The sequence below is a fragment of the Danio rerio genome, chromosome 11 (assembly GCF_052040795.2).
Source record: "Danio rerio strain M-AB ecotype USA chromosome 11, GRCz13ab, whole genome shotgun sequence".
Lineage (NCBI taxonomy): Eukaryota > Metazoa > Chordata > Actinopteri > Cypriniformes > Danionidae > Danio > Danio rerio.
The window spans coordinates 29,663,999-29,686,286 of NC_141031.1; the positions used below are offsets into that span (position 1 = coordinate 29,663,999).

At 35.3% G+C, this 22,288-nt stretch overlaps 1 protein-coding gene and 1 long non-coding RNA gene across 12 annotated transcripts in view; both read left to right on the forward strand.

The window, feature by feature from the left end:
* Positions 1-12,770, forward strand: part of hdac11 (histone deacetylase 11) — a 56,092-nt gene extending 43,322 nt beyond the window's left edge. For 10 of the 11 annotated variants that reach the window (XM_087272198.2, XM_087272190.2, XM_087272192.2 and 7 more), the window contains 3 exons: positions 1,049-1,145; positions 7,375-7,553; positions 9,319-12,770. In XM_087272198.2, the coding sequence (XP_087128324.1) occupies positions 1,049-1,145; positions 7,375-7,553; positions 9,319-9,558 (516 nt within the window). In that variant the 3' untranslated portion in view covers positions 9,559-12,770. The remainder of the gene's footprint in view (positions 1-1,048; positions 1,146-7,374; positions 7,554-9,318) is intronic. The other variant, NM_001002171.1, reaches the window with a different exon arrangement.
* Positions 12,771-16,400: 3,630 nt separating this feature from the next.
* LOC141376615 (uncharacterized) lies at positions 16,401-19,238 on the forward strand. Its single transcript, XR_015502670.1, has 3 exons — positions 16,401-18,294; positions 18,633-18,704; positions 18,839-19,238. It is a non-coding gene; the product is annotated as an uncharacterized LOC141376615 (long non-coding RNA).
* Positions 19,239-22,288: the final 3,050 nt, after the last annotated feature.

Consider the following 22,288-nt stretch of genomic DNA (forward strand, 5'->3'; position numbering starts at 1 on the left):
TGAGCTAAAAACAGGAAACTGAGGCTGCAATTTACACAAGCTCACCAAAATTGGTAAACAACAGAAGATTGGAAAAATGTTACCCGGTCTGATGAGTCTCAATTTCTGCTGCTACATTTAGATGGTAGGGTCAGAATTTAGCATCAGCATGAAAGCATGGATCCATCCTGCCTTGTATTAATGGTTCAGGCTGGAGGTGTTGGTGTAATGGTGTGGGGAATATTTTCTTGGCACACTTTGGGCCCAGTAGTACCAAATGAGCATCTTGTCAATGCCACAGCCTACCCGAGTATTGTAGCTGACCATGTCCATCCCCTTTATGACTACAGTGTACCCATCTTTTAATGGCTATTTCCAGCAGGACATTGTGCCATGTTATAAAGCGTGAATCATTTCAGACTGGTTACTTAAACATGAAAATGACTTCACTGTACTCAAAGATCCTTTACAGTCACCAGAACTCAATCCAGTAGAGTACCTTTGGGATATGGTGGAACGGGAGATTCGCATTATGAATGTGCAGCCGAAAAATCTGCAGCAACTGCGTGATGCTCTCATGTCAATATGAACCAAAATCTCAGGAATATTTCCAGTACCATGTTGAATCTATGCCAAAAAGAACTTAGGCGGTTCTGAAGGCAAAAGGGGGTCCAACCTGGTACAAGTAAGGTGTACCTAATAAAGTGTCTGGTGAGTGTATGACATAGCATATACCTGTTGTGGCAATGAGCAAGCAGTTATTTTGAATATTTTTGTTTATTTCTACATTTTATACATTCACATAATTCATTAAATGTTCTGAAATGTTTGATATAGTAATTTCACCCCCGGTTTAACGTTTGTCTGAATTGCCGAAAATGTATAAAATCCATAATATTTTAGAGATAAGCTAATCGCTATCCACTAGAGTAGCTTCTATATCGTAGTGTAGCTTTTGAAAACACCAGCAGTTTTAGTCGTATATCATTAATACTCTTATCAGTTATAGTTATTAGTACAGTAATTCCTGTAATGTTAACTTTTATCTCCTGTTTGCTGCATATTGCAGGGAAACGGCCACGAGCGGGATTTCCTGGAAGACAGACGCGTTTACATAATGGATGTCTATAATCGCCACATCTATCCAGGAGATGGATATGCAAAGAGTGAGTGAATGTGCATTTGACTGTGTAAATGGGGATCTGAAGTGATCCTGATTATGTAAAGATATCCTGTCCTACAGTGATATGAGAAACTCAAGCACTTCATGGATCATGGATATTTGACTAATTTAAAGCAGACCTGTTCTTTATTGGCTTATATCTACACACTGATACATTGGCATACACATAAATAATGAAATTGTGATCTCGAGAGAGATGAACGCAATTTTGTGATTAAAACAATGCATTTGCTCTCCTACAGAGGGCAGCGTTTTGCTACCCTAATAAAACTGTAAGGATGCCAGTGCAGTTTGCAGTGTGTGTGTATGCGTGTGTCTGTGTATACTGTAAAATGCAAAAAAAAAAAAAGGTTGTGTATTTTTGTTTGTACGGGTGTTTTATATTTATTTACAATTATGAATTTTATTTTGGGACCTTCATGTCCCAAAAAAGTTTATCAACTTTTGATGATATAAATTCAGCTGCGCAGTTTAACAGAATGACTTTTGTTGACATGTAGTAGTTTAAAAACAATATATATTTAAAAAAAAAAAATTGTATATTTATAGAATTATGTCTGTAAAATTTCAGAAAAATGTACTGGCTGTAACGGTGGCCCTTTCTTAAACCCCCAAGTAGGTAATTTTTAACTTTTTGTTCGGGTGCCAGACAGAATAAATCCGTCAATATATTACAAATTTAACTTTAACCCAGATAGCAATAAGCCACCGACTACAAACTATACTAAACATAACACACAAAAATACACAAAAATTTTACACAAATTCACCAATTGAGTATGCATAGAAATATTTATTTTTCTATCACTGAAATATCACTACCAATAGATCGCTCAAAAGCACAATTGAAAATAAACAGCTTTATGAAAACATCATGATGAATTTATACCACACTCACAGAAGAATTTATCCACTGCAATCACAACCATAATCAGTATTTACTAAGTGAAAGACAGCACTGAGCATTTCATCCATATACAAGAACAAACCCCATGGACATTACACCCCTCACAATCATTGGCTCTCTGGCCATTCAAAGGTAAACCACATACAAAATCAACCCACGGAAACACAGTTCAGTCGCATCAGAGTCCAGTGTTTTCTCAATTAACCAACATAACGTTACTGGAAGCATCAACTGGAATCTGAATGTTAAACAGTTCGTTCAATGTATGTGGGTGCGTGTGAAGTGTGTGTGTGTGTTTGTGTATGTGTGGGTGTATGTGTGGGTGTGTCTGTGTGTCCAGCGGCCTCTATACAAGGAATGTATGTGCGCACTAACAGTTCATTCAAAGCGAGTGGCATGGATAATGTCAACAGCTGTACCCCATCGCCTTAGCAGTCAACCCATCAACGATGCCGGTATGCTAACGTTTTGTTTTCTTTGTTTGTTGTGGAAGTGTAAAGTACCTGAAACCGCTGAACTAGAGGAAAAATCACCTACAGCCCGCGTCTATGTAGAGCGACGTCACTCAGCTCCCTTTGTTGTGGACACCGCACATGATCTCGGGCGACGGCGACGGCCAAATCCACCATCTCAGCCAAAACGTCTCCCCAAAACGCCTTAACTGCACTCTTCACTGGATCCGATCACCACCGGTAGACTTTTCAACTTCGCTTTTTTAGGCACTTTTTGGCGCTTACACTTCTCGACACTTCCAGAGCCAACTCATTCGACCACTGTTTTTAGTGCTCTCCTCATACCGTTCTTATCACTTCCTCTTCCGCTCTTTTCTTTTTAACCTGTAATCATTTTTTCTCCAGGTGGTATGGATTTACATCCTAATTGCCACATGGCCGTTTATTACCTGGTTTTTGTACCATTATTTACACTTTCCTACCCAGACAATATAAAGTATCACTTCAAACTATTTGAAAGGTCGATTAAAAATTACCTTTTTAAAGTTTTTGTAAGGAAAGTTGTTGGAGAAAATATCAAGTTCCCGTAATGCAATTCAAAAGCATAAATAAATCAGAAAACGACACAAAAACAAACATGAATTATGAAATACTATAAAGTTACAGGTATACATACTACAAATTACCATTAAATTACAGATATACATTTTATATATATATATATATATATATATATATATATATATATATATATATATATATATATATATATGTGTGTGTATATATGTATATATATATATACAGTATATACACACACACACACACACTAACGGTCAAAAGTTTGGGGTCGGTTTTTCATTTTATGTTGTTTTTTTTTTAAGAAAATTATTCTGTTTATTAAAAGCAGCATTTATTAAATGTAAAAAAATTAATTGTTAAATATGTATTAAAATTGTAAATAACTGCTTTATTATTGTAAATAGTTTCAAATTTGTAAATTCAGGAAAATCTGCAATTGCAATTGATCTGTCGAATCTCCACACATACACACACACACACACACACACACGTGCATACTGTTGAAGTCAAAATTATTTGCCCTCCTGTGATTTTTTTCTTTTTCAAATATTTCCTAATATATTTAACAGAGCAAGGAATTTTTCACAGTATTACCTATAATATTTTTTTTCTTCTGGAGAAAGTCTTATTTCAGCTAGAATAAAATGAAAGCAGTTTTAATTTTTTAAAAACCATTTTAAGGTGAAAATATTAGCCCTCTTAAGCAATATTTTTTTTATTAGTTCACATAACATACCATCGTTGTACAATAATTTGCCTAATTACCCTAACCTGCCTAGTTAACCTAATTAACCTATAGTTAAGCCTTTAAATGTCACTTTAAGCTGTATAGACGTGTCTTGAAAAATACCTAGTAAAATATTATTCACTGTCATCATGGCAAAGATAAAATAAATCAGTTATTAGAAATGAGTTATTAAAACTATTATGATTATAAATGTGTTGAAAAAATCTCTCTGTTAAACAGATGTTGAAAAATATAGATATACAGGGGGCTAATAATTTAGACTTCAACTTTATATTAAATATAAGACAGAATAGGCAGGAAGAGAATACAGTCCTGATGTCAGATGCCATTTTCATATTTACAAACTGAATGGTGATTGATCCTCTTTTTCGGCTTTGATTGCATGAACTGTATTTCCTCCAAGAAATATTGTGATTGCTATGCTGGAAATCAGAGAAACAGAAGGAATGACTGACAACACGCTTCAGCTGCCACTGATACGCTCACATTATAATCTTAGTCAATTAACGCATCCGTTATCGCACTCCTCTAACTCGCTCTGTCAAACATTTGAGCAGGACTGACAGAAATAACGCTGCTCTGTTAAGCTTCAGTGCGCGCAACTTGTCAGACCTGAGATGATTTCATTAAAGCATTTACAAACTATAACCAGCTAAACACGAGGGTTTTTATGTATATTTTGACTTATATTTTCTGTTGATCCATTGAAAAAATGTCCTGGCTTTCCATGATAAGTTTTTTTTTTTTTTTTAAGGACGTTTGTTTTTTCTTCAAATTTTTCATTAGTTTCTTTCTAAGCCATTTTTCCTCTGTGACTTCTCAGTATGTTCAAAAAGAAAGCACCTCCGTTTTCTTACTTTGTGTATCCGCCGTCCTCTCATCTGCCGGTAAAGGAGACTAATTAGGCCTTAAAAGCCTCAGAGAAGGAAAGGGTATTGTGCTCTATTTGCCTTTAATCCAGGCTTAAATAAATGGGGAAAAAGCACATCACATTAGTTTTTACTCCTTTCTAAAGTGAAATAGTTACTTCATCTCAGGTATAAACCCTGCAAATTTAGTAAGAAAAATCACTTTTGGAAGGAAATGTTCTATATTATTATTTTTATTTATGTATTTTCTTCCCTGAAAATAGGTAACATTTAAAGTTACTACTGGCCCAAACTGAACAATTTGTCATCATCTTCTCACTCTTTTAAAGAGTTTAGCTACGTTTGCAAATAGCCTGGCTGCTATTTTACTGTAGAAGGCTATTCTATGGATTTACTATGAATTTACTGTAGTAATCAGTACCCATGGCATTGTGTGGGGGTTACACAAAATGGTCAGCCCTCCTGTAAATTCTTAAAGGTTCAAGACACCCTGGAATTTATTATTATTATTTTTTTTACAGATTTGTGTGTGTTGAGTATCAGTTAAGACAACATTAGCACCTGTCAGCTTTAATTGTGAAGAAAACTGGATGATTTGTCGGCTTATTCTGTCGTCCAGGTTTAAAATAAATTTTGGTACTGGAACAAAACTGGGGTTTATTGCATGTTTTTTCCCCGCAATTCTGTCAGAGCCGATACAGCAAAGCTGTTGGTTTGCAGCAAGCATTTTTGTAGGGAGAGCTGTATGAGAATTGTAGAATGGCAGCCTTTTTTGTCTTTTATCAGTTGAGTTCATTCCCATTCAGACACATTGCCTATATCCAAGCTGTTGTGTTCGCCTACTGTATGTTTAAAATCCTCCAGATTACCGGCAGGGCTAATAGTTGAAATAGACAGGAGACCTGCTGCACTGCTATCCACTATGTCTGCATTCAGACCCTGGGATTGAGTAGGAGAGAAGTCCTCCTCATTTATACTGTTTTCATGATTATATTTCTGATGATATAACAAATCGTGGTTGTGTATATGAAATTACGAATAACAAATGTAGCATAGCATTAAATGACTGTTTATTTCTTTGGGTTTTAACTTTGTAAACTATAAAATCATGAATCTCTACACTGTTTGTGTCTCATTTTGTGTGGCAACTGACAGCAGTTGTTTGCTCCCCTCTTTTTCCCCCTACTTTGCCAGTCATGCCCACTCCTTCCTCTGCTTGCAGCACTTCACGCCCACCTTGGAGCATTTTTTGAGAAAACTCTGATGTAAACTTGAACCGAAAGAAGGGGGATTTCATGAACCTTTAAGTTGTTTGACAAATATTTTCCAAGTGCTGTTTAACACTAATTTTAACTTATAAATAATAATAATAACTTATTTGTTTTGTCTTTGCCATGATGACAGTGCATCATATTTTATTAGTTATATAGTTAGATTCTGTATAAAGTGCAATTAAAAGGCAAGTGTGATTTTTGATTTTGCAATTCAGCAGAGGTTGTTGAACAACCGAGGTTTGTTCTGTAGCCTATAAAATAAAAAGTGAAAAGTTTTTTTTAAGGTCAAAATATTGATCATTTTAAAAAAGGAGTAATATAACATAAAAGAATATGTGACAAAAAGCTAAGTATGTCTTTAAACTACTTATTTTTTGTGACATTTATTGTGATAAGTATATGTTGTTTTCAATCATGTGGTTCTGGTGACGTGCAAAAATCAGATAGAGGGCAAAAAACTGAATGGGAGACATTGAGGAAAGTTCAAATTTCTCCGATTTATGCCATATTTCAAAGAATTATAGAAAATAACCTCATATGTTGGGCATGATCCTAAAGTCATGAAGAGGTTCTACTGAAGTTTTATACTGAGTATATATACTAAAATATATTTGCCTGTCATGGATGCAGTATATACTGTATAATTATATTACATGAAAAATCCTAAAGTAAATACTACAGTGTTTGGAAGCACACTATAGATAATTACACCAATAAACCTATCGTAGTAATTACATTGTTGCTGTGGTACAACACAACTTTAGTAATGAACAAATTATTTAATAGGCTTCAGTTTCTTATGCTAGAATCACAATGCACCACAGTTTACACTAGCGTTACAGTATTTATTACAGTTTATCATTTTACTATGCTACAGTATCGTCAATGTTGTCATGTGAAAACAATCTATTGATATGGTTTAAAAATGTATCATGATAAGCCCAATTTACAGTTGAATTGGGGTATTGGTGTATCTTTCCAAATGATTCACAAATGTGCATTTCCAGAGTAGTAGAAGTGTGTACACTGTGTATACAACATGATTAAATGTTAAATATTTTTGGATAAAGATATTGAATATTTGAAAACTTTCTTCTTTTTCAGCACATATAAAGCATTCACATTACTTTGCAAGACCGGGATTAAACCACCAGAGTCATATGGTTTACTTTTAGGTTGTTTTCAACATGTTTTAAAGCATTTTAATAAGGAGGGGCAGAAATCTCTCAGGTTTCATTAAAATGTCTTCATTTGTGTTCTGGAAATGAACAAAAGTCTTAGGGGCTTGAAACAGCATGAAAGTAAATGACGACAGATTTTCATTTTCGGGTGAATTAATCCTTTAAGGCAATGAAATCCCTATTTGGTCTTCCTTTCTGACAGGGGCGATTAAACGGAAAGTGGAGCTGGACTGGGGAACCGAAGACAGTGAATATCTACAGAAGGTGGATCTCCATTCAGAAGGGGCACTGAATGAAGCACGGCCTGACATTATCATATACAACGCAGGAACAGACATCCTTGATGGAGATCCTCTCGGGGGCCTGGCTATTTCCCCACAGGTACAGCTGTCACTCTTCCTTCCTTTCAGACATTATATCAGATCTAAGATACACTGCTTCAAGTCGGCAAGACTTTTTAGCCTGGCCTATAAAAGCCTGTGTCGGTTCAATCAATTTAGACCTGCTTCAGAAGTGTTTTTGTTTTGTTTTGTTTTGTTTTTTGTCTGGTTTGGTTTTTTGTTTTGTTGTTTTGTGATTAGTTTTTTGGTGTTGTTTTTGTGTTTTGTTTTTGGTCTGGTTTGTTTTTTTGTTTTGTTGTTTTGTGATTAGTTTTTTGTTTTGTTTTGTTTTGTTTTGTTTTGTTTTGTTTTGTTTTGTTTTTGCTTTGCTTTGCTTTGCTTTGCTTTGCTTTGCTTTGCTTTGCTTTGTTTTTGTTTTTGTTTTTTGTGTTTTGTTTTGTAGTTTTGTAGTTTTTTGTTTAGTTTGGTTTTTGTTTTGTTTCTTGTTTAGTTTTTTGTTTTTTTATGTTTTTGTTTAGTTTTTTGTTTGTTTGTTTTTTATGTTTTTGTTTTTTGTTTAGTTTTTTTGTTTTGTAAAAACAATATTTTTACAGATATTTATTTTGTTTTAATTTGTTTTTAATTTTGTGTAATTTGTTTTTATTTAGTTGTATTCTATTACATTTTTTTGATTTATTATTTGTATTAGTTTAGTTCATCTTTTAAACACAAAGAAAGATATTTTCATTGAATATAAAGTCTCCTCCCTCTCTACTCAAAATGTTAATAAAAGGACCAAACAATAAATCCAACTGAAACAAGCAGTTTTATCTAAGTTTTCTGAAATGACACAATTACAAAACTGATTATGATTTTTACATACATATATCTACTATTTAATTAATGGAAACAAACAGAGGCTCAATTGAGGGACACAAATCTCTCACATTATTACAAATATTTTCATTTGTGTTTAAAGAAGAACAAAAGACTTATGAACAGAAGAGTTTAGAATGTTTCTCAGAGATGGGTTGTGGCTGGAAGGGCATCCGCTGCGTAAAAACTTGCTGGATTAGTTGGCGGTTCATTCCGCTGTGGCGACCCCGGATTAATAAAGGGACTAAGCCGACAAGAAAATGAATGAATGAATAAGTTTAGAATGATGTGAGCATTAGTGAAAATGATGGAATTTTTATATCAGAGTTAATGAAGTACCAAAAGCAGACCAAAAATAGATTGGACCAATTTATTAAATAATATCTTTGCCATTTGTGTAACTCACCTCTCCTTCCTCCTTTAAAAAAATATTAAATAAAATAATAAAAATGTATTTTGTTGTTTTCAGACATGTTTATACATATATACATATAAAAACAAGGAAAGATCTGTTCATTGGATATATATATATATATATATATATATATATATATATATATATATATATATATATATATATATATATATATATATATAATTTTTATTTTTTTTTTAAACAGCACAGTACCAGCAGTTTTAACTTCATAAGAATTATAAAATAATTTTTTACTGGAATAACATTGATTTTTTTAATTACTACAAGTGAAAAGCTAAATTTGTGACAAAATTGTTATTTTCAGAAAAAATAAAAATCTAAATGACAATGTTTTTGTTTTAAATTTGCAAGAAAGCAAATACAGAAACATTTAACTCTAACCCGTTTCTAATAAATCTAGTAAAATATATTTTAAGTGGTCTTTTAACTTTTAAATTTGCTGAAATGTCTTACATATGAAGCCATATTAATTCCTTTGCTAAAGTATTCACCTCTCCTTCTCTCACTCTCGCAGGGTATCATAAAGAGGGATGAGATCATCTTCAGGGCGGCCCGGAGGCGAGGAATCCCCATCCTAATGGTGACGTCAGGAGGCTACCAGAAGAAAACGGCCCGTATCATCGCTGACTCCATCCTCAATCTCCACAGACAGGGTTTGATTGGTGAAGAGGCTCTAGATGTTGCGGGACCCTCACACGTGTCACTTATGATGAGTAAATCTGTGTCATCAGGGGCTACGCTTGCTGCCATTTAAATGCTCCTAATCTGGAACTTCTTTAAGTGTGTCAAACACGCTGTTAATCTACCTAATACAAACATTTAGAACTAATATTAAAGGTTCTGGTCAGGGATGATCTTGTGGTTTGGATTGAGGTTGACTCAGGATTTTGAAACTTTTTTTGTATTTATAAGTCATTCTTTGTGATCTTTTGTTAAAGGTTAGGAATATCTTCCATTTGAATGCTTTTTTGCACATAACATCTTGAGAGGGAATAGTTTACCCATAAAAAAATCATCATTAAATCACCTTCGTTTCAAACCCATTCAGTAGTATGAAACTATTAAAAAAGATGGATAAAGATGAAACAATAGTTCTCATTTTACGTTTCACAGAAGGAAGAAGATTCTATAGATTGGAATCTTTATTGTTGTGTGAACTATTTAGCCAAACCTTTTTTACTAGGTACTGTACTCACTGATTGAGAATTTGAGGGATATTGACTTCAGATTTAAGTCATTCCTTGTGATTTTTAAGGATAAAGATTAGGAAAAATCTTAAATTTGAATGTTTTTTTTATTTATTTTTTATTTTTTGCACTTAGCGTCTCTTTAATAGTTTATCCATTTTTCCATAAGAAAATCTGTCATCATTGAATATCCTTCTTTTCAAATCCATTCAGTAGTATGAATTTTCTTTTTCTTTCATGGCCACATAGCCCTCACCATGGCTGACACAGACGCTGACGCATCAACTCTAAAAAAAATTGAACTACAGACTAACTGCAAGCTCTGTGATTGGTCGAATTGATAGCAGTGACTAGTGCGGGCGGTGCTGAGAGCCACGAGCCCAGTGGAGTATTTACAAGTGTCAAGTCCTTTGTTTACCTTATGATTAGTTGTTATCGTCTGTCGGTTCCTAACTCTGAATGAGCAAGTTTTAGCTTAGGTTTAGCAAAAACAAAAAACCCACGAAGAAACTCGACACCGAGGAACATAAAAACCCACTGCCAGCTAGAGTTTTGGAATTGTTATTGCAATGCAAACAGCACGCAGAAGTATAAATGGATGACTGGGCACAAGCAAAGAGTTTAGAATTACCAAGAGGCGACACTCAGCAGAATGTTCCTTTGAAACAGCCCCCAGTGAAAGCGATCAGCCGTCAATTGGATCATATTGCTGTCACGATGACAAGCTGCTTTGTTTTTTTATTTATTAAAAAGCGCATTAAAACTGAAAAACAACCTGAAAGATGACAATACAATACTTACTATCACAAGACTGGTGATCATCAGCACTTTTAATATTTTACAGACTTTTTAAAAATATATTTTTACCATACTTGTTTTCTTGAAACGGTCAAGTTTAGATGAAATTACTTTAATCTAATAGTTTACGCACTGGAATGATAAAAATGAATACTGACATGTTAAATTATGTTAACATTACTTTTAAAATGGGACATTGATAACCGACTGACTGAACATACCATATTTGTTGTAGTATTAGTTGTATGTTATATTCAGGGCTTAATTTTGGCTGAAACATGCCTCTACATCCTCGGGTAACAAGCCGGATCTGTTAACCCGATCTGTTCCAGGACCTCGCCTAGTACATAAAATGCCTCTTTCTCCAAAATGATTAAATTCTGACATAAATTCATCATATAGGTTACCACAAGTTGCGTATATGTGTATATGGATAAATGTGTGCATATAGTATAATATTTTAACTTAAATTTAACTCAATATTTTGATTAATTTTGTCTAATGTTAGTTATCCGTGTTGTCCTAATTGAATGTTCATTCCAAAATGGCCGTTGCATGACACTAGCGGCGTATAGCGACTGTTTTCTCAAATAGCAACAGAGTTTTGCCTCTTAGTGATTCTATGCTCTTTAGTCCAAGGCAGGCGTCGTGAGTCACATCGTTCGCTCGACACAAAAGTTTAAATCAGCCTTAAGTCACCTTTCCACAGCACACAACATTTAGACATGACTGTTGGAATGCGCTTGGAAAGCACTGGAATACATCACATTTGTTCTGCCAGTCGCAAACAGTCTAGTCTCAGGAGTTCAAATGTTTTAATGCATCCGCAGCTCAAATCGGATCCGAATTTTCAGCATACGGAGATGAGCAGAACTCCTGGACTACTCTCCATTGGAAATGAATGACTTCCGGTCTGTCATTTGTTGTGTGTAGTGTAAAGGCATCCCCAGTTTAAGACACACAAACACACAAAATAATATACCGTACCATAAACCACAAGTAGATTTGATTGAGCGATTTGTGGCAGCTCTCTCCAGCATTAAATTAGATTCATTCAATATTAAATTACAGCATTATGAATCAATTTTGGAGTCATTATGGATTCCTCGTCGCTCAGACCCGCTCTCACGCCTGGAATTATTCTGTGACATTAAATGGAAGTTGCTCTTAGAGACGTGGTTTTTGTGACCACCAGTTTTAGCGGCGTGCAGGAATTCTCATTTGTGTGCATCAGCAGGTGGACCACTGTCAGGCTGAGTGCTTTCTATCATATTACGCCTGGCAGGCTTTTTGAAATGTCTTGAGGCCGAGGCCGGCCTTCTCTCTATTAGGAAATGAAACTCTTCATTGGAGAGTCTGAGAGACAGTGCAGTTGCTTACCAGTGACAGTTCTAAAGCTGTGATCTTGTCTGCCTCAATTTAAGAAAATGCCTCCTGTCATCTAGAGAATAAATAGGAGATGATGATACTCTTTTCCCTCTTTTTTTTTTTTTTTTTTCGATATTAAATTCGGGTTTGAAATCAAGATTCTCAGTATTTTTGTTTTATGTGGTTTTTATTTTTAGACATCAGGTGTGGAAAGATACTATTTTTGCTCAAGGAGTTTATTACCGAAGACAGATTTATGATTGGGTTTGTCACTATGCTGGCATTATAAGCTTTCGAGTTTATTTTAAGGAAGTTCATACAAAGTGAAAATCCTGCCATCTTGTATTTATCTAGTCTTATGTCATTTCAGATCTGTTTAAAAAAAAAAAAAATGAGATGGACATAGTGGCAGTTCTAGTTTAAATGGCACCCTAGGCGAACTCATACCCCCAATCCCCTGAGAAATAAAGGATAGACTTTTTATTACTCCCATTGGAACACATGTAATTGCCTCAAATAGACAATTCAAACAGCATACTGTACATCCATTCATTTTCTTTTCAACTTAGTCCCTTTATTAATCCGGGGTCGCCACAGCGGAATGAACCGCCAACTTATCCAGCATATGTTTTATGCAGCGGATGCCCTTCCAGCTGCAACCCATCACAGGGAAACACCCATACACTCTCATTCTTTTTCAAACACTACGGACGATTTAGCTTACAAAATTACGTTTTTTCGTAAAAAAAAACACATTTGCAAATCCCTAAAAAAAGATCTGCTAAATAAATAAATGTAAATAATTGCTAAAATTTGCTGCAAAAGAGCTCAAAGTTTCTTTAAGGATAACAAAAGATTTACCAGTTAATACAGTTCCTCAGAGCACTACAAATGTTTTGCAAATGTTAAAACATTAAAATACAATTTTCATTCATTTATTCATTTTCCTTCGGCTTAGTCTCGTTATTATTCAGGGATTGCCACAGCGGAATGAAACCCCAACTTATACAGCATGTTTTATGCCGCGGATGCCTTTTTCTTCTGCTGCCCAGCACTTTGAAACACTTTTGCATTCACACACATACACTACGGCCAATTTAGCTTATCCAAATCACCTATAGAGCATGTCTTTGGACTGTGGAGGAAAGCAGAGCACCCGGATGAAACTCATGCGAACACTGAGAGAACATGCAAGCTCCTCACAGAAACGCAAACTGACCCAGCCGAGGCTCGAACCAGCAACCTTCTTGCTGTGAGGCAACGGTGCTAACCACTTGAGCCACCGTGTAGCCTTAAAATAAAAATTTTCCTCTCCATTTTTTTATCTAATCATCTCAACCCCTCACCGCTTTTCATTGTGTCGAACAGTGTGAACATTGTCCAAATTAACTACTTTTGTATTCAGAGCAAAAGGTTTTGAAGCAACAAAAGCTTGAGTAAATGGCAGACTTTTCAGATGGAAGTGAATTTATCCCTTTTATTAAGTTTTATTTCAAGCTCAAGGTTGTTATTCAGGGGACTTTTAGTTCGATCTCCATAAGGAGCGAGATATTAGTCATGTGCTTTGTGTAAGGCACTTATCCTCAGGTTGCAGAAGGTAATTGTCCTGGCGCTGTTCAGCGACATTGTGTGAAAGTCGTGGAAACTTTACCACCAACCCAATTCATCTGGTGACTAATAAAGATTTACTGGGAGCCATTAGTGGCCCTTTTAGACTTTTCTCCACTAAATTGCTCCTAGAGAACAGAATAGTATGAAAACATAGCTCTGTTTGTTTGAGCATCCAGACCACCTTAGCAAAATTGCATCAGCCAAGATTTGTCTAGACTATTTTTTTGTGGCGAGGGACATGGGTCGAGTGCTAATGGTACAAAACACATAACCTTTAACAGTAAATAAACATATAATGGTTTTAGAGCTACTGAAATAATATGATTACTTATTTATCATGATATCTTTGCATTAAAACTCTCATACTTTTCAAATATTAGCTTGTAATAGTCAAGAGAGCAAAGCATTCAATTACTGAAGTGTTTTATCTTTTGGGAATGGCAAAATTTGAGAGTTATGAATGTCTTTTTTAGGTCTTGGGTTGAAGTTATGAGTCTGATATCGCACTCGGGCGCTGGAGGGATCTTGGTAAAGAACACTAATGAGTGTAGTAGGGCTCTTTTCGTCCCTTTCCTTTCTCTTTTCCCTTTAATGAAAGCCGTCAAATAGATGTGTATGGAGGTCACTTGAAAGACGTGAACCCTTTAGCTCTAGCCAGCAGTTTAATGGATACATGAAAAGGACCACCATGGTCCTGCTCGAACAAATGACTTACTGATGAGTTTTTCATGTACTTAGATCTAAATGGGATGTCAGATGTGCTTATTTTGTGGATAATATTTCGGTTTGGGTAGTAACATTTGAATAATAGATAATTTTCTGTATGAACACTATTCATTTATTTTGATTTGTGCTAGGGATGCACTGCATATATTGACTTAAGTGAAGTTTAATTTTAAACTAATTTCGAGAGGAGCATGAGCTCATGATTGACCCAGCTGATCCACATTAGCTAATCATGATCCTCCAATCAAAGGATCCCAAATCACTATATATATCCTCATTTCCTTTCTACAACTATCTTCGTCTGGAAGAAACCCCCCTCTTCCCCTTCTTCCTCCTTTTTCTAGAATGGGCGGCACGGTGGCTCAGTGACTAGCACTGTTGCCTCACAGCAAGAATACCACTGGTGTTGGGTCCTCGCTAAGCCATCTGGTATTTCTGTGTGGAGTTTGCATGTTCTCCCCGTGTCTGCGTGGGTATCCCCCGGGTTTCTTGGTTTCCTCCCACCATCCAAATGTGCTCTATATTATAGATAAAATAAGCCTAAACCTTTTTTATAGTGTCTTACTCTCAGGAAGTTCGCCTTGGCCTCAGCAGCGGGGGAGTTTGAGATAGATCTGAGCTCAATCTCCACTCGCCCTGCAAAAGGGGGGAGCCCTAAGCTCGAGGATCCCTTGAGCTCAGGGCTCTCTCCCGGGACAGCATGCCAAACAAGCTATGTATAAATCATGAGCTAAGTGTGAACTCTTGAAATATTGTTATCGGTTGATAAATGCACCTTTTTGTGTGTTGGCAGTTTTGACACAATCAAATATTTAGCAACTTAAAAAAGTAAATTATTGCCACTGTAATTCTGAGCTGATTAATTTTGGATTATTTTTACTAGGTGTAAGGGGTTTGGTGAAAATTATTTTCAACACTTAGCTAATGATTGATTATAAGGCTCGTTTGGCATGCTGTCCCGGGAGAGAGCCCTGAGCTCATAAGATCCTCAAGCCCGGGGCTTCCTCCCGTTTGCAAGGCGAGAGGGGAGTTTGAGCTCAGGTAGATCTTGAGAACTCCCCTGTAGTGATTAATAAACAGATAGAGGTTGCTCTTAAGAGATAACTACTTACTAGGTGCATGTTTATGGTGGCGATTTAGATTGGTCAATTAACTAAAACTGCATGTTTTTGGACATTGGAAGGAAACCAGGGAACCCAGTGGGAAACCCATGTGAGCACAGGGAGAACATGTAATCTCCACACAGAAATGTTGGCTGGCTTGGTAAGGACTAGAACCAGTGACATTCTTGCTGTGAGGCAACAGTGCTAACCACTGGGCCACTGTGCCACCCATATAGGAAAGGAGGAGAAGTAGGGGTGGAAGGGGAGATCCTTCAAAACAAAGATGGATGTATGGAACGTAAGTTATTTATAGTGGCTTAGGAATCATCTGATTGGTGAATCATTCATTTTATAATGCGGGACCAGCCACAAGCAATCATAAGCATGTGATCCTCTTGAAATTAGTTTATAAATAACCTTCACATCTGGATATCTATTTAAAGTAATTTTTAAGATTTCAAAATAAAATCAAGCCTTTTTATATGTTTATTAAACTTTTAAAGTTATAACAATGTAATTTTAAAGAGAAATTTAAAAAAAGTATCATTTCCACCCCTACCCTCTAAACAAGTTGAAGTTACATTTATCCATGAGAGAAAAGAAAAAATAGTAAATAAAATAAATAAATATAATACAAAAAAAAAAAAAAAAATATATATATATATATATATATATATATATATATATATATATATATATATATATATATATATATAATTTGTTTAAAAAATCAATAAATAAGATAATAAAAAACCTGCACAAAATACACGTATACCTTGATAACCCAATATTACATTATTCCTCAAGTATTTATACAAATTACTTTATTATATTTGCTTTGCAATTGAAAGACCCTAAAATTTAAGATTCTCTACAGTTTGTAGAGATACTGACATGCTCAGAAAAGAAAATCCTAAATTGGTCCCATGTTTCAGAAAAAGCCCTATAGTATTGCCGTTTATTGTAAACCTGAGTTTTCCCAAATGAATGAAGCTCATTGTATCTCTCAACCAGTTGTCAAAACTCAGCGAAATTCTTGGTTACACTTTATTTTGATGGTCTTTTTGTTGAATTTAATCTACATTGTATCTACATGCTAACTAATCCTCAATAGATTATAAGTAGACTGTTAGGTTGAGGTTAGGGTTGGGGTTAGGGTTAGTGTAAGTTGACTTGTACTTGCAAAGTTTCATATAATCAGTTAAATGTTTGTTGAAAGAGCATATTAACAGATATTAAGCAGACAGTCTACAAATACTCAAATAGACCATCAAAATAAAGTGTTACAGAAATCTTTGTTTCCCTAATAAAAGAATATACGGTCTTGATAACGGTGTCAAAAATGCAAAGGCGTTTGCAATACAGCTCGATACTCCGGCTATATTTAGAGAAAGTCCAAAAAGTGCAATAAGAGGACACAGATCATTGTGCATCTTTGTCACAGAAGAAAAAAACACTTAAAAATTGATAGCTAACAAGAAGTGATTAATGGACAAAGCCAAAATATGTGTATTAGGTCTGCAGGTGCTTGATAACAGCGATCACATAAAAGGCCCAAGTCTTGAGTTACTTTTGCCAACCTCACTTTTGTCCAGTATATTCGATGAGCAAATTTTAATTGGATAAGGCAATGTCGTCCATAGATAGAGGAGGTATGAATGCAGGACAAAATGTGGTCCCACGTCTCATCCTATAATGTAAGATTAAGCTCTGATTTCCACTGTTGTTTAATAAAGAAAAGAGGGGTAGTAGAGAAAGTGGAGATCAAACTGTATAAAATGGACAGAATACCTTTTTCATCTAAGGGTACTTCAAAAAATTGAGATTTCAATGGAAGGTTTGGAAAATCTGGATATGAATTTTTAACAAGGCTTCTTGCATGTATCTAAAGAAATGAGTGCTAGGAGGAGAAAATTTTACCTTTTGATTTTGTAATCAGGCTTAATAAAAATCTATATTTATGTTTATTGGCCTATATATTAGCTTCTAAAACATAAATAATTACCAATAGCGTCCACAATTTCAGTATCAGTGCATCCCTAATTTGTGCCACTTCATGAAACACTCATTTTAAGAATAATTTTGGTTATGAAATGTAACTCTCTTATTGATCTGTATCATGTCGCCTGTTTAATGTATAGAAGTACTTCATCACTTGGGTAACATACTGTACGTTTATACACAAAACTACACAGATGGTGCTTTGTTAACATATAACAAATGTGCCAAATGTTTTCACGTCTTGTTCTTTTCTGTACACATGGCACTTTTTTTTTATTTAATACCATTTCCATTTAAGACCGAGAAAATAAATCAAATCTAACAATGCAATTACCGAAGACCTCCTGTTTATTGTGTACCATATCTGTTAGCACTTTATGTGATTTATACGACTTTTCTTTCCATCAGCGTGACATCTCGAAAACACCTGCCGGTTTATTGTTCGAAAGCCTCGCCACAACTGGAGAAGATTAATGTTGAAAGAGCGTGCTGAGCGGCAGGACAAATGTGCTGGATTATTCATCATCTCTGCTTTCGCTCTGTTTGTTGTTTTGTTTGTTTTGCAGTGCAAAAGCAGATATCATCTGTTTATACTGACGTTTCAGAACGTGTGTTCCCAGGGAATCAAACCCTTGACCTTGGCATTGTGAGTGGCAGCTGAGCCTGATGCCCAAGACGTGCATATTCTCTCTAAAGGTGAATTTTTTTTCAACTATTCTTTTTTACTTTTCTCTCCTATAGAAAACATGTTTAAATTACTTCCGGTTTGGGGAACTAAAACAAATCATTTTAAATAAGTGAAAACTGAGTGTGAGGTATGTTTGGCTTTGTGCTTTATTTTTATTTGTCATGAAAGTAACTAAGAAGAACACCCAAAAAAAAAACAAAAAAAAACTCAATTTACTCAACTTCCAGCCATTCTTGATATATATAACTTTGTTCTCTGATAAAAAAAAAGCATATAATGGTAAGGTGTGCTTTGATGCTGGTTTGCTGGTCTCAATACTGGTCTTGATGGTTTCAATACTGGTCAGGTCCCTCCTCACTGCAAGACACATGAAAGTCTGCATGGAGTTTACTAAAAACAACTGAAGGACTCCAAGATGGTAAGAAATAAGATTCTCTGGTCTGATGAGACTAAGATTTTGGCCTTAATTAATTCTAAGCGGTATGTGTGGAGAAAACTAGGCACTGCTCATCACCTATCCAATAATGTCTCAACAATGAAACGTGGTGGCAGGATCATGCCACTGGGGTGTTTTTCAGCTGCAAGGACAGGACGACTGGTTGCAATCATGGGAAAGATTAAATAATAGAGTGGCTTCACAACAACGTGACTGTTCTTGAATGGCCCAGCCAGAGCCCTGACTTAAACCCAATTGAGCATCTGAGGAAAGACCTACAAAATAGCTGTCCAGCAACCAGCATACATGACAAAACTGGAGAGGATCTGCAAGGAGGAATGGCAGAGGATCCCCATATCCAGGTGTGAAAAACTTGTTGATCTTTCTCAAAAAGACTCATGGCTGTATTAGATCAAAAGGGTGCTTCTACTAAATACTAAGCAAAGGGTTTGAATATTTAGGAGGAACATGTGATATTTCAGTTTTTGTTTTTCTATTAAATTTGCAGACATCTCACCAGTTGTGTGTTGTTCTGTCAATATTGGGTGCTGTGTGTACACTAATGAGAAAATGAACTTAAATGATTTTTGCAAATGGCTGCAATATAAGAAAGAGTGAAAAATGTATGGGAGTCTGAATACTTTCTGTACTGTGCAGGGTTCTGTCAGAAGAATACAGTAGGAGTAGAATTAAAATTTTATCTTTCCTGCTCTTTAATGCTGTATAATGATGTTGGATAGGGGCTTTAATTTTAAAACTTCCAAAAGTGCATCCATCTCTCATCAAAAAAATGTGCATACATTTTGTAACAAAAATTTCACATTTTAAAATCAAACTCCTGTCAGACTTCTGTAAGCTGCTGAATGCTAACTATGACCCACTGACAAATTCATCATATGACGCATAACGAAATTTTGTGAGAGTGCTAATGGTACTACACACATAACCAAGGTGCAAATAACAAGGGGGGTTTGGGGGGGGGTTGACCCCTCTAATTAATGCTTGATCCCCCTGAAAGACATCAAAACAAGATGTATGGGTCAGCCCGTTAGTAGTAAGAAATAGTTTTCTTTGATATGTGATCTATATCTTAAATTTTAACTATTTAAAATGTATATCATAAATATACATTTGATCCCTCTATAACAGTTCATACCATCGTGAATGCATTATCCGGCCAATCAATGCTAGGAAAAATGTCATTTAACAGTCTGAAATGGGCAGTTCTACAGCATCTTAAGTATTCACAAAACACAAGTCATATTAAATAGGTGTTTATATCTGCATGTAGCCTAGAAAAATTAAAAATTAAACATATTTTGTATAGTTTGACCTTCAGTAACCTCTAAAATAGTCACTAAATATCCCTCAAAACACTGAAAATGTATACATTTTATTAATAAATTGGATGTAATTTAAATACATTCATAAATTTGATTCACTAAAGCATGTATTACCAAACTACTACTACCCCTCAATCATCAATGTATAATTCGCACACTGCACATAACATTTAAGGCTAAACATGTAATGGTTTTAGATCTACTGGAATAATATGATGACCTCTTTTTCATCAAAATGCATATGACATAAAATTATGGGGCAATTTTCATTCTTGGGTAAAATATTCCTTTAATGTGACAATACTGTAGTATCACGAGCATATCCGAATAGCCATAAGCAGAGTTTTGTTTTTGTTCCTCCAGATTATTTTATCTTTGTTTACCCTACAGTATAGAAATATTTAATATGCGTCCATAATATTGCTCCGAGAAGACCTGTTTCAAGTGTTCAGGGTTAGTTCTAATAAGCTGCCTTTTAATATTTAATGATTGAACTGTGAGGAGAATAAATGTCACCTCGTTGTACCTTTTAAAACACTTTTCTGATTGGTTACTGTTTAACTGAACTGACTCCCATGATTAACTCAAAGCATCATGGGGTGTAGGAAAAAAGTGAACAAGCCAACAACTACACCAAATGTTTTGAGCTTTCCGTTATGCCAACCATACGTACATACGTCCCTCCCTTACTCCACCTTCTACTGAGTTATTTTAGGAGGTGTCAGTGACTCAACATCCAGCACACACTGACGTCATGCTAGCTGTCCGTCTGAGAGGTAAAAAAGCAGACCAGATGTCTTTTTTCAGACACCATTGTACAGGCTCTCATTAACCGCTGCGGTGTCCTGTTTACATAGTCTGAGGTAATGAGTATGGCTCCCTTGTTCCTCACTCTTCAGCCTGATTAAGGACTTTCTTTGGCGTTCCTTTGAGGAAAGACGCTGGAGTGGTCTTTCTCGACTCATTTAGGCATAGCTATGGGGACATATGAATTCTTGAGATTATTTCTAAGTGCTGTTAAGCGAAAAACGTGTTGTCGGGTTGTAAATATTTTATTTTGGGTTCCAAGTAGGGCTGCATGATTTGGAAAAAAAAAATCTAATTGCAATTTATCTGATCAAAATTGTGATTTGCAATTTAAAATGTTTTACTTTAATTTCATAAAAGAGCTGCAGGTTGGATGTGGTGGTTTTAACAGCACCAAAAAAAAGACCAAGCATGTTATGCTATATGCTTCTGTTTATTTAAAACCATATTTTCCCAATAAAGTTTAGTTGTCATGACAAATTAAGAAAATAACTACAGTATTTTTAAATTCAACTAAATAAATTATATATAAAATCTTATATATAGTTAAATGCAACCTTTAAAACCTTTACATTTAGATTGTGTTACATTTCATTACATTCACAGTGCATTGACAGTGCTTTCCATACATGCTTTCCATTGACATGATTTTCTTGTGCTGCTTTACAGCACAAGAATTTCTATATATTGAATGTATTTATAAATACATTCATATTTATATATTATTTTGTAATGCAATTTTGTTATTTAATACAATCAGTTAGACAAATGAACTGTACCATTAATTTTACCGGCTCAAAGAAAACACTGTTTTGAATGTTCCAAACAATCTTAAGTACATGCACAGAACAACATGAGCATTTATAGCAAATAAATAAATGTAATAATTATCCTACTTGCTTCTTGAGCATTTTTAGCAAGTTCTTAGACACCTGTGATTGGTCATTGTGTTCCCGCACTCAACAGAAAGGTCTGCGATTGGCTCTAAAGGTCAGCGCTGCTCTGGCGTTATTCACCGATGAGTGACGCAGATACAGATATACCAGCCTGATCTCACAAGAAACGTAAGTATTTTACGTTTTGTCAGTTTAGTGGCTAATTTTAAAAAGGAGGCTTGGCACTCAACCCCACCCCTATCCCCAACCGTCATTGAGTGATGAGCAAATCGTACTAAATTGTACGAATTATAGCGTACGAATTCATACGAATTAGCCACTAAATCAAAAAGTTATAAATTGCCGTGGGATTGTGTTGGTAATACGACCGTGGTTACTGTAGTAGTAACTAATAATCTATAATAATCTGTAATGCATGGTTATTACAGCTGATTCATGATAGATGTGGTGTAAAAAACTTGCGCTGCAGAGTAAAGCCTGGTTTATACCTCTGCGTCAAGTGATCGGCGTGACGCACGAG